The sequence below is a fragment of the Tigriopus californicus genome, chromosome 2 (assembly GCF_007210705.1).
Source record: "Tigriopus californicus strain San Diego chromosome 2, Tcal_SD_v2.1, whole genome shotgun sequence".
NCBI lineage: Eukaryota > Metazoa > Arthropoda > Copepoda > Harpacticoida > Harpacticidae > Tigriopus > Tigriopus californicus.
In genome coordinates this window covers 8,976,073-8,989,135 of record NC_081441.1, presented here as the reverse complement: position 1 = coordinate 8,989,135, position 13,063 = coordinate 8,976,073, and the positions used below count along the sequence as shown (strand labels likewise).

General features: G+C 38.8%; 2 protein-coding genes, 2 long non-coding RNA genes and 1 pseudogene across 4 annotated transcripts in view; 1 reads left to right on the top strand and 4 right to left on the bottom strand.

The window, feature by feature from the left end:
* LOC131876963 (pupal cuticle protein 36-like) overlaps positions 1-197 on the top strand; it is a gene marked incomplete in the record, with an annotated part of 944 nt that extends 747 nt beyond the window's left edge. Inside the window, 1 exon segment of the mRNA XM_059222512.1 lies at positions 1-197. Within this exon segment, the coding sequence (XP_059078495.1) occupies positions 1-120 (120 nt within the window).
* On the bottom strand, positions 177-2,909 carry LOC131876962 (3-oxoacyl-[acyl-carrier-protein] reductase FabG-like). The gene is made up of 4 exons (XM_059222511.1): positions 2,399-2,909; positions 2,152-2,337; positions 501-669; positions 177-437 (listed from the first exon to the last, which is right to left on the bottom strand). The coding sequence occupies exons 1-4, from the start codon at positions 2,637-2,639 to the stop codon at positions 209-211; spliced, it is 825 nt and encodes a 274-aa protein (XP_059078494.1). The 5' UTR covers positions 2,640-2,909; the 3' UTR covers positions 177-208.
* A 2,184-nt stretch (positions 2,910-5,093) lies between these two features.
* On the bottom strand, positions 5,094-6,235 carry LOC131892687 (chitin deacetylase 1-like; annotated as a pseudogene).
* A 277-nt stretch (positions 6,236-6,512) lies between these two features.
* LOC131876966 (uncharacterized) lies at positions 6,513-10,072 on the bottom strand. The gene is made up of 2 exons (XR_009372838.1): positions 9,792-10,072; positions 6,513-6,857 (listed from the first exon to the last, which is right to left on the bottom strand). It is a non-coding gene; the product is annotated as an uncharacterized LOC131876966 (long non-coding RNA).
* Positions 10,073-10,151: 79 nt separating this feature from the next.
* Positions 10,152-13,063, bottom strand: part of LOC131876964 (uncharacterized) — a 10,760-nt gene continuing 7,848 nt past the window's right edge. The window contains exons 2-4 of the long non-coding RNA XR_009372836.1: positions 12,030-12,404; positions 10,362-10,456; positions 10,152-10,291 (exon numbers count right to left, since the gene is read on the bottom strand). This is a non-coding gene — a long non-coding RNA (uncharacterized LOC131876964). The remainder of the gene's footprint in view (positions 10,292-10,361; positions 10,457-12,029; positions 12,405-13,063) is intronic.

Here is a 13,063-nt window from a genome sequence, read left to right as displayed (position 1 = left end):
GCAGAGCCTTACTATGGTTATGGCCGAAGATATGGAGGGTACGGTGGTTATGGTGGATATAGCGGCCACCGAGGCTATCATGGCCATGGCGGCTATGGTGGATATGGTTACTACGGTTGAAACTATGGTCAACATGCTTATGCATCAAGCTTTTTTCAAAATCAGATCCCTGGATATAAACATATACACTTTCAAAATGGCGTCTTTATTACTTATGATCAGCACGTTCTTTCAACAGCTTATCCCGCGCCAATCCTACTTTGTATTCTCCTTCAAGCTTATCTACACATTGGCCTCCATCGGAGACGATCACAGATCCAGTCATGAATCGGTTCTTATCGGAAACTAAGTAGGCGGCTAGGTCGGCGATCTCCTCACATTTCCCAAGACGACCTATTGGGACACACAAACTTCCAAAATCGTCCAAGATCTGGTCACTAGAAAGGGAAAACAGAATTTAAAAATTGAGGCGATAGTGCCTTGGAAGCTTTCAAATTTACTTTGGTACAGTCATTATATCGCCGAGAAGATCTGTAGCAATGGCGCCAGGTGCCACGACGTTGATTCGAACTCCTTTGGTAAGATATTCTTGTGCCACACATTTGGCCATGGCATGAAGAGCTGCTTTGGAAGAGCAATAATCGACCATTTTGGCGGCTGGCATGATTCCTGTAAAAGGATGAGACAATTGGCTCAGAGCAATTGTTTAACATTTCTTTTAGAGTAAGCCACGAAGACTTTTGTTCCGTTGAAAAAAAAAATCAGACCTGTCTTTACTTTTGCAAACTGCTTTCTATCATGGAACCCGTGGAGAAGACGAATGATGGATAAATTTGTCTATATCTTGAAGCAATGTCGGGCATTATTACTAAAAGCTATGCTATAAACACTTCAAACAATTGAAAACGATTCAGTAAATGGGCCAGGAAGGAGTTATCAGAAGTAAGCGAAAGCTACTCTGCTGACTAAAATTGAACCTTGTGTCGCTGCCGAGGCTCCTCCACATTTTAGGAGACGTAAATCTTGACTTTTTATGTGAAGGCCAGTGCGATAATCACGTGAAAGACAAAGACTTGGAAAGGAATTTGTGATTACAACACATAATATCCTGAGCTTATTCCCATGAGATGAAATGTCAAAATCGGGGTAGTTTGTCATTGAAAACTTTGCAAGGATGGTTTGGTAAGTTAATAGTGAAAAATGTCCTCAAAAATCATGCAAATTCATAATGTATCGCCAATTCTGATCGCCATTCATGGGAAGGAGTTGTATCTAGATGCCGCTTTACAATCTAACACAACTCATTAGATGTTCTAGCTCATGTGTGATCTGTCCATGATATGGCTGTGGCATTGCATAATTATAAATTTTCAGTAGTTGGAAAAATTAACGCTCAGCTGGAGTCTCAAAAACTGAGAACAGTGCTTGGAACGGTTAGCATGATAAAAATTCAAACTCTATTTTTTTGCAGATTTCCTTACCGTTACTGGGATTGAAATTCCAGCAGTTCAAGACGAGAAAATTATTCATTTTGTTTAGCTTTCATTTATATAGATTATTTGATCGATCAACGAATTACAGTTGGCCGATCTGGCTAACCCTTGAATATAAGGTTGATCGGGAATTGTAGTCAAAAACTTGTACAAGTCTGACTTAAATCCTGCTACTGGATCAACGACCCCCGAAAACTCAAATATTGTTTTAGAAAATGAAATGCTTTCGAACTCGACCCATCACAACGGACCAAATTTGAAAGAGGGCACTAAGACGGAAAAGCATTAAGAAACCAAAACAAGCATTGCAGCAAGCATGTTCTCAATCGGAATTTTACACTGTTGATGCAAATAGAAGTTTGTTAGCCTTTCTTTAATCCACAATATCAACGAGCAAGCAATAGTCGTGTCATAATTTAAAACGATAAGAAGCTCTAAAGAGCATCAAGTACATATATACAACAAAGGAAAGATGGCCATTGAAACCCTTTAGTACATTGTTTGAACAAATTAAAAGCTTCCAATTAAAATGTATGTATTCGTAATCATGTGTTTGCACTTCATGGTACGCAGCACTTGCTTTTTTCTGTTATAGAAAGTATTGAAAGAACAATAGCTTGTCGATAATAGCTTTTTAGGATGTATTTTCAATACTCACCTAAAACTGATCCAACATAGAGAATACATCCTCTCGACTTTACAAGATGAGGAAGGGCACTTTGTGTCAATGCAAACGGCACCAAGTAATTGAGGTGCATCACTTCTTGGGCTTCTTTCACCGTCCTGTCCGGGATCAGAGCACATGGTTTACTGATTCCAGCATTGCTAATCAGCACATCCAATCCTGGAAGAAAAAATACAGTGACTTTTTTTCTTCACACCCTTGGCCGGGATTTGAGACCTACCTTTGTAATGTTCGACAGTCTCCTCAATAACAGTCTTGCAATCGTCCAGATTAGAGAGGTCCTTTTGAAGAATGTGTACCTCTTTGGCGCCCTCTTTCAAACACATTTGAGCGACATGCTCCAACTTAGCCTTCCGTCTGGCCACCAAAGCCAAGGAGTATTGTCCTTCTTTGGCCAATTGAATGGCAATTGCGGCTCCAATACCGGAACTGGCGCCCGTGATAAGTGCGATTTTGGTCATTCTTTTCGAGTTGGAATAATTTCAAAGACACCACAATCACCAAGCCTTTTGTTTGACCTTTTAAGCTAAGTTCGCTAATATTTGTGTGTTGACAATTACAAGCTTTCGTTAAACTGGTATTCTTGCGGGAGAGCATGGACATTTATGTGAGAATGTTATCTTGTCCTGATTGGCAGGAACAAAAAGTGTGATCCAGAGTCCAGAATCAGGTATATAATTGTATCGTAATCTTTGAGGGAACGTTATTTGACTGTTCACATAAGTGCAAATAATTGGACTTCTAAATGTTTTAAAACGTCCCCCAAAGAGAAACTAAGAATCGCTCATTGAAGCTAGAGAGGTCAATGAAAACGTACTTCACTGAATAAATCATTTCTTTTGGTAAGCTGGTAAACAAGAATCGAATGCGTCTCTGGAATTTATGCCTTGTTTGTGGGACTTAGAATACATTGCAGTTTTTCTTTTAAAACTCGGCTTTTAAAACAGATTTTGACAGATTTGCAGACATATGCCTAAAGCAAGCTTTCAATATCTTTTGAGCTCTCTGAGTTGGACACTTTTTTCGAGACAAACGTAGTCAAGCGTAGGATTGCACAATGGCATCAATCTAGTCAAGGTCCCCCCATAAAAACAAATCATTCGGTTTCTATTTATTCCCTTACCACATTTTCGACAATACTTTATTTTTTATTCCTTAGAACTATAACCATAAACGAGACCCTAGATAAAGTTGATGTGGGGCAGATTTTTTAGCCAGGATTCCAGGTTGTATCACTTTTGACCTAGAACATACTCTTTTCATAATACGTTCTATGAGTACTATTATGTTGCGCTTTCAAAAGTAAAGATACGTCACGATTCTCGTTCACCCCCACCCGCAGAACTAGGTCGAACTGGCTAAGTTATCAACTGCATAATCAACTGAAGAAGCGACTAGATCATTGGAGAAAGAGCAAGTTTTACCTGAGTGTAAAAGGACATCACGGTGAAAACTTGGTCAAACATTTAATTACAAAAGAAATAATACTATGTGTTCATTTGGAAATACAGTACTTCCATCTCTGTGGTCCCATGATTGGAAGTTGAATTAATGTGTGTTGGCATTATATACCATGATTCAAAGTGATCGTGCACAAGTATGAAATTTCAAAACGGTGAAGGACCTTTTCAATTATTTAAAGTATTGTCAGTGTTTTTTAGCATTAACTTCAGTTTGACCTTGTTAATTTACACATGTTCGCGTTTACGCTAATTCAAGAATAAGTTTGCATAAAAGTGGTTTACCAGCACTTCCTAAGTACAATTCCAATTAGTTTTCTGACAAGCAGATCTCTACAATTTAATTTCTTTGTTTAATGACGGTCAACTGTACGTTGACCTGTCCCAACTTAGAATTCCATGCTATCAAATAATTGCATTGAACCCCATCAGCGAAAACGTTTTTCTTCTGGCATCGTTGAAAAAGAAGTGTTCTGAAATTCTGACGAAGTTACATCCATATAATGTGATATAATGTATTTTAAATCCTCAGGGACTATCCAAGGTTTTTGAAAGGACTTATTGATTAAGTCGAATCTGAGCATGCCACTAGCTCAAGTAAAACATTTTGTCGAAACTTTTAAAGGGCCTACTCTGAAAACATTAATGTATGGTATAAGTGGATCACACCTAGAGACCCTAAATGCGCACCTTATAAATTGACCCAATAAGTGATGAAAAGCGTTAGTTTTTGTAAACCTAGGCCCCCAATAGCAAATAAAGACATTGATTTAGTCATCTGAATTATAGCTTAACGATCGAATAAAGAAGGTGGAGATGATAAGTTTGAAATAATGCGTTGTAGAGCGACAAAGGATTTTGCCCCCTATCTCAACGCTTAACGCATAAACAAGCTTATCGATTTAATTGTGTCAAAATAATGCGCCCAATTATCTTGAATCGAATGAGGATTAGGCATTGTCTCTTCTTATTCGCTTTACTAGATAAGTCTAACTCAAAGGCTTGGCTCTTGATGGTGTCATTTCACCCATTAAAATACTCCTCAAATTAGCATCATTTTTGATGATGATGCTAGTTTTATGAATGACTTTTTAGCTAATGAAAAAGGAACGCAAATCGCAATGATTCCCAAGCCTATTCTTTAAGAAAATACTCCAGTTATTTTACACGTGTAAACATGTGCACAATAAAAAATTTCGTTACTAACTTTTTAACTTTATCTTTGCAAGTAAATAGAGTACTCACCCTGAAAGAAAAAGAGCTTTTGCAAATCAGCCATCTTTTTTGTTTCGTGTTGATATCAATTGACCAATGTTAGATATAACCTATCCATGGAGTGCGTGACCTATCGCACCAACAATATTCAATGCAATGTCCTTTTTTCGTCTCGGCAGGCAACATAATGATGGGTAAAAACTTAGAAATGATTTAAAACATGTATTCATTGGCAGACATTCAACAACAGGACTCTCCATAAAAGTCATAGACAATCTCCAACCGCTGAACTGGACATTTCTTAGCGCCAAGTATTCAAGTACAACACTGCCAGCCTCCATTCCTATTTTTGAATTCACAAGCCGGATTTCTGGGAACACAGGGCTTAATTCTTGGGACGAAATGTGGAGCAGACTTCTGTGGCTTGTCTGGCATACTGTGTAGTGTTCATGGGAGCACGGACGAACTGGACCAGTTGCCTCATGGTAACAAAGTGAACGTCCTTCATATCCAGGAGGGTTTTCAGAAAAAGGAAGAAGGCCTCACGGAAATGGACCGTTTCTGGTTTCTCAGGATAGCCCCGTGAAGAAACATGGGCAAGGGAACGCCAAGTTTCTGGAATTTCTTGAAATTAGTCATCATCATATCGTAGGCTTGCTCTCGAGTGGATCCAAATCGGCAAGCATCCATCATGGCACACGGGTCTGATCCACTCCTCTCCAAACGCTCAAGGGAGCCTCATAGAACAGGTAATTTTGGCGAGAGGGACACGGCTTGATTAAGCAGGATTTGGACTTCCTGGAGTTGACCATTGGATAAGGCCAAGACTTCTCGAAGAACGATAAGCTGGAGTCGTACAAGATGTTGGTCTGGTTCAGAGCCATGAAGCTCTCGTCTCCGCCCGTGAACAGGAAGGGAGATCGCCATCCAAAACATCATGTTTTTTTCGGCAGGTAGGCGTGTTCAATCAAGTTTCTTGATGTTTTGCTGCAACTCCATTGCCCATCGACCCATGCGGAATTTCCTCACCAAATATTCCGAATCACGGCGATCACCACCGTGAGAAAACGAATGAAGAGCAAATCTCGTGACCATTATGATGCAGGGGCATTCACTTTGGCGTAATCCGTATTGTTATGGCTGACGAAGAAAGTCGCCTTAACTTGGCATTGGGTGTGGGGTCAATGAGGCCGTCGAAGAGGTTCTTGTAGATGTAAGTCCCATAGCTCGTTGTTCACAGCATCGTCGAAGCTTAGAACGACAAATTGAGGCAGGGTATCGTTGCCAAATATCAGGGGTATTCCGGAGAAGTTGCGTTTTGCTAAACGTCGATAGGGATGATTTGGCCGCCAGGACCACGAGAAACGAGACGAGAACAAAGTTCATGGTTCTTGAGGGATCAACTCTGGAGAGAGAAACTGCCAGAGTCAGAAGATTCGACGCATTTTATAGGATCAAACCAAAGCGTCTTTTGTTTGATCTCGCAGAAAAGTAGGTTAACGGAAGATAAACGTTTGGTCGCTCATGTACGTAGCATGTTTGAGCGGGTTCTAGGGACGAAAAAGGGAAATCCCATGGGTTCGCAAAGCGTCATCAAAATATGTGATTAAAAACAGAGGGTATTCACCGCGTTGCGACATTGATTACAAATATGCAAAATGATCGAGTAAAATAGGTGTGTATTTTTATTAAGATTTGTTGTGCCGTATTCAATTGCGACTTTTGGTTATGTTATCATGTTCTTTATACCCAGTCAAGGTGGTCGACACCAAACCATTGTCACATAGATCGATTACTGATTGTATGTATTCATTGTTGGGAAATAATCCGCTTGAGTGAAAGGTCTCGTGGGAAGATCTTGCCCTCACTCGCCGGTTTTCGTCCACGAAATACTTGTCTAAGGTGAATATCGCGAAAAATCCTTCGGGTCAAAAGGTGTCCCATGCTTCGGACCAGACCCTTGGGCGGTGCTGTACATCGACGTTGGCTCATCATGACAAAATCCTGGAGTGTTCAAAAGTGCATCTTATTATTGATGGAATATACATATAAGTTGCCATAAAGTTGATAATACAGGTGAAATAGGAGATATTTAATAGGGTTGGGAATCATCCAAACTGAAGCCAAAGTTTCATGGTACTGGTTTGAGGAAGATTTGGAAAGTTTTTGTTGGCATGGATAGATTTGGCCTCCTAAGAATCCAAACATTACGCCTATGAATTATTTTGTCTTGAACTTAAGTTGAATAGAGTTCTAACAAACGTATTCATTTCAAAAAAAATCTTCGTTGATTGCATATTCGTCAAGAAGAACAAGGCCACTATACCAAAGGACTTATTAATCAACGTGCGCTCCTCATTCAGGTCTTGCATACAGTCAGTTATAGAAGTGAACGGGGATTAATCAATAGTAGATAATTAGATATGTCGGTAATATTCTCGAGAAAATTTCAACATATTCAAACAAAATGACAGGCTGACACGTTCCATGAACTTTTGGAGTTTTGGATTACACAAGGACGACTTCATCACTGGACAAAGACGGTAGGGTGGGGAAAACGTACTTTATCCAGATGAACCAAATGCATTTTCCTTCACACAAGTTGGACTTTAGTTAGCTCAGAAAGCGTTCGCCAATTTTCATCTCAATAGAACGTCTGCGTCAAAAGCAATGAGGTCCTGAAACTCAGTACGACGTGGACAGAAAATGACTTGCTTAGCACACCTTGGTAAGATCTTACCAAGTGGTGCTAGGCATGGACTCCATGGCTAGCTCACTCAATTTGCGCCCTCCCTGGTCCGAGTTTTAAATGCTCATAACTTTTGACGCAGACGTTCGATTGAGATCAAAACTGACGCATTGCTGTTTGAGGCTATAATTGAGTCAACTCATGTAAAGAGATATGCATTTGATTGATTGAATTGAATTATTCATTTTCCCCCACCCCTGTCGCTGTCCGGTGGTGAAGTCGTCCTTGGATTATACATATTGGAAACATGCTTCCAGACTCTACTCGTATATTTCGAAAAAGAAGACTCTTCTGATGTGCAGTCATTAAGATTTCATTTAAAATTTTAAACTAATTGCGACTAAAAATGTCGTCAAATGGAGCATTGAACGAACCCCTAGGAGAAGATAGTTCTCGATTATTTTAACTAGCCTGCATGGTGGAGACCTCAAAACTAAAACACAGTAGTCTCCAATTCCCACATTTTTTATTGTTCCTGGCTTGCCTTTTTGGCAAAAAAACGCCCGAAAAAAAAAAAATCCTGAAAACGCAAATATAATCCCAATACTTTACACACAAAAGAGCAAACATAAAAAACTTGCTTTTTTAGCCCATATCTTTTCACCCTGAGGTAAAGCATGAAACGAGTTAGCAGATTGAGAGCATTTAGGTTCAGGTTAATAAACAATTACTAAAGCTTTCTGATTTCAAAAGTAAAAAAAGAAATATCTTGAAACCTGTGGCCTTTCTTCAAAATTTGGCAAATTTTGTTTCATTTTGGCAAGTGTCTTTTTGCATTTAAAAGGCTTATATCTTTGCGTCAGAGAATTTCTTTATTGTGAATAAAAATCTGTCGTACTTTTTTGTCAGTGATCATTTGATCCTCAAAAAACATTTTTTTCCCCAGCCCTGATCAATGAGTCTGCAAACCGAGTTCGGCACGGGTAAATTACATGAATACAAACCATTTTAAATGAAAAAAAATGACACTTTTAAATTCAATTTTCGGAAAAAAATATGATTCGCAAAAAAATGTTAGCGACAGAGTCTCTCATACCATCAGAGCATTGATCGAACATAATTTAGAACCATGGCAGGGAGCTCCAGTAAATTCTTTATTGAGGACAGAACAAATTTGGCTGAACTACTATTTTCCATTAAGGCTGGAAATCAGATTGTTACTATTCCATGAAGCCAAGATCTACCCAAACAGTGTTTTACGATATATTTGCTGACCATTTGCAATTTTATAATAGTCCCTACTTTAGCCATATCTTTATGATCTGCTTCCTGGACTATTAGGGATTTAATTGAATAAAGTTGGAGATATTACGTATCCTAATTTTTGGGGCTCCTAAGTCCTCCTTCCCAAAGAATGCACCCATTCCTCTATACATTGCAATTTTCTAAAAAGTGGGATTTGTCGCAAGTTGCTGCAATTACTTTCTTCAAATTTTAACTCATCACAAGTTATACTCTCTCAAGACGATGTACATTTCAAGGTACAAAATGAATGGTTTTGCACTCTTCTGGTTAATCAATTACTCCATTCTGAGCAGAGTTTTGAAATTATCTTGAGAGGACGTCATTTTTGATTTCAGTCGTTCGATTGAACTGAAAATTGAAATATATAGTTGCGGGCAAAGTGGGACCAATCTCAAAAAAATTGAACACATTTTGTGCAGTCAATTTTGAAATCCCAACGAGGGAATACCACGTGGTTTCGTGAAGGCACATTTTGCAATCCAACTGGGCAAAATTTCACCCTGTCCGCATGTCAATATGTGCGTTCACGGAAACCACGTGGTGCTCCCTCATTCTCCACACAAGCATACCCGGTCATGGTTCATGACTCTGTGTACGTATTAAAATATATATTTTTGTTACCTAATCCTTTGAACGCTTTGTCCCAACCTTCAGCCAACCTAAGTTGAGAATTTCAATCGGAGAAGAATTTACATAATGGCTCAATTAATTTTTGATGTTACTTATCTACCCTCTTTTCCTAAAGATGTGAGCCCTAGCTGAGGTCCTTTAGACAAAAAAGCTGCCTTTCCGGTTCACTGCAGAGGATAAGGGGCCCCAGTGGGTAAAGCGATGAGAAAAGATTAGCCACGAAAATATCAGCTATAATCATTAAACAACAAATCTCATTCAAATATGTATGAAAGATTTCAGGTTCAATGGAATATTCTTTTGTAATTGTTTACCTGAATTGTTTTTTCCTGACAAAAAGTCGACAAAATTGGCCGGGACGAGGCATGCGTCGTTGGGCTGATTGAGGCCGATCCCTAGCTTGAGCACCATCCTCATCAATGGTGCTTAGGGGTAACGATGGTGGCTGAAGAGTATTGGCACATGTGGGCAAACTGTGTCTTCCATCCGCTTCGTCAGTGCGCTCATTTCGATGGGAATCCACTTATAATCTGACAGAGAAAGAGCACAAAATGAGAGGTTGAGTGACAAATGGTCTTGCGATGGCTTCAAATAAGCGACTAGAAAACTAATGGGAGGACACGTTAAATTCCTTGGTCTATCTAGTTTACGGTGTATTGTAAGTTTACCTTTATCATTTCAAAAACAGCAAATTCCTTGACTTGATAAAACGACCATGGCAAACGAGCATAATCCACCAATTACAAAGAAAATCGTGTCTACTACGCTCAAGTGAGCAAGACACGACATTGCTGATTGGTAAAATCTGGAGGCCCTGGAAGAAAATACGGTAGACATCAATGAAATGAAAACTTATTACAAAAACCTGATTAATGCCTACTGACCTTTGCAAATATCTTTAATGGTAAAAACGCTGAATCCAATGGCTGTTATGTTGACGGCAAATGCAAGTACAGCGAAAACTACCATAACCCAAAGGCTAAAAAAATGAATGGTTTTATTTTTATAGGAATGGTACTTAATTCCTCTTTCATTACTTGGCTGCTATCCCCTACTTTGCAATCATACGTTGAGGGTTTACCACCATCCAATGGAAAGGTAAGGTTCGAAATTGAATAAGAAGCTTTATTCATGATAGGAAGCAAATTTTTAAGGTCGAGGGATCCCTTAGAAACCCAAACTCAAAAGAAATAAAGTTAAAAACTTTAACAGAAGATTCTCGAAATATAAGTAAAATACGAAAAAAAGCCTCCAAATAATAATAAGAATCAACAACAAATTAGTAATAAGTGAATAGCTCAGCAGTGAATTGGCACGTACAAGCTGGGGTTTTCCGATATCAGCAAGATATTTTTGTTTTGACCATGCAAGCACTCATAGAATTTCATTTTTTGTCTTGTTCCACCATCCGATTGGAGGCGAATATTAAGTTTTCTCTGATTTTTACCATGACTTACTAGCACACTTATTTCTGGTATTAATACTCTTGATGTTTGAATGCTTATTTGGCAAAAGTCTTAACTATCTGGGCGACCTTTTAAAGAAAACATTTCAATGACAAAACTGAAAAGTCCTTGGTGACGAAGTAGGGGTCGCTCAAAATAAATTTGTCATTGTTGCGCCTGCCTGACCAAGTTTCCATTTTCCCCATATTGTATCTTTTCTTTAATATTTCTTTTTTGCGGACTTTCTTACCGCTACTGGGAGTGGAATCCCAGCAGTTCAAGACTTTATTTTCAAATACCATTTGATCGACCAACGAATTAGAGTTGGCAGATCTGGTTAACCCTTGAATATAAGGTTGATCGGGAAATTTTAGTCAAAAACTTGTCCAAGTCTGACTTAAATCCCACTCTGCTACTGGATCAACGGCTACATACGCCCTATGAATATTTGAGGGCAGCAAATTGAACAATTATGGAGCCCGAGAAAGAAAAGAGTTGGAATTCATTGTCCAACATAAAACTTTATTTCCATGAAAGTTGCAACCTTGCAAGTTATGCTTCAGGGGATAAAAAAATTCGTGGGATTCAACCAGAATTGAGGTTGTATAAAGAAACTAACTTTGTGACGTCCCACGCCAAGAAGTGGCTTTAAACTGTGTTGTAATGCTCTTGCTGCAAGGGTGCGAATGAGCTCTAAATGAACTAGTGACGAGCGAAAAGTCTTGACTGTTAACCAAAAACGGTATCGGATTTTGCAACTCTCTTTATCTTTAATTTTCTCTACGCAAGTATCACTATATAAAACTATTTTGCACGGACTTTTATAGATGTGGACTGCGAACGGAAGCAAAAGTTTCTCATGTCCTAAACGCTCATCTTATTCCAAATAAGCACTTGATACGACCACAAGATCTTGTTGTATAGATAAACTTGGCAAGTTTGACCCAATAAACTATGCTTAGGGAACTCAGGAGATAAGTCCAAAGTTATGTATTAAAACACTCCATAAATTCAATTTTTGGCTTGCTCTTGGTCAGCTACAAAAGTTTTGACAACATAACTTTCAAACGAATCACTTTACAAGGAAATGAATTAAAAATGACCTACCTTTTTTACCTTTAATTGGGAGATCTACGTTCTTATTTTTTAAATTCAGTTCGAAAAGTGGCCCACAGTTGCTATGACCAAGAGCAAGCCGATTTGGCGGGAAGCTCGTTCACAGTCCCTATTTCTGAACTTCCTGTCTTTTGGTTTTGTCGAACAGTGAGCTGATGGATGATCCATGCAAATTTGAGAACGTTTTACATGCGGGTACGATATGCTAAGCTTTTTTAAAATTTATAAAATTCTTACATGGCCTTTTGATGCGTGTTTTAGCGAACAAAGCCCAAAAATAGAGGCTATTATACAAACCACTCCAGACCATATCCCTGTGGAAAGTTGGATATCAAAGTCTTCATGATCAAGGATCAACATAACAGCCTGCAATGCAAAAAATACTGTCCAATTAGAGTGGGGTATTCTACAGGGTGGTGCAGATAAATCGATGTGGTCATCGCGTTCAAGGTTGTCGCGAAAAGTTGTCAGATTAGCTTTCATTTGGTAACAACTTTTGCCGGCATTAGTCCACAATGCTTATGTGAATAGAAGAAATTAAGGAGAAATTAGCTCGACACCCTGATTTTGGGCATTTTGTGAAGTGAAAATGCGTAGACTGCCTCTTTTGTTGAAGTTCTTTGACAACTAAAATCTTGGCTTGAAAATTAGAATACAAGCCTTCAGCAAGCCGGTAAATTGAAATAAATGATAAATTCAATCTTTACCCAGGGAAGGTTGGTTGTGATGTTTGTGTACATTCACCCTCGACAAAATGCCCAACATCAGGGGATGCACTACATTTTTACTTAAATTTCCTCTACATCACAGGGCTTATGAGTGAAGCAGAAGGAGCAGCCAATCATGTTGGCAGATATTTGGAGAAGAAATTTGCCCAAAAATTTGCCACCAAGACATCTAAAGCAAGACATTTAAATATGTTTTTCTTTGTCAAAGAAAAAAAACGAACAACTTTTGTAAAAACCGAAAAATCAAAGTAGCTCTGATAAGTGTGCTAAATCACTTGAAGTACATAAATCCGAATT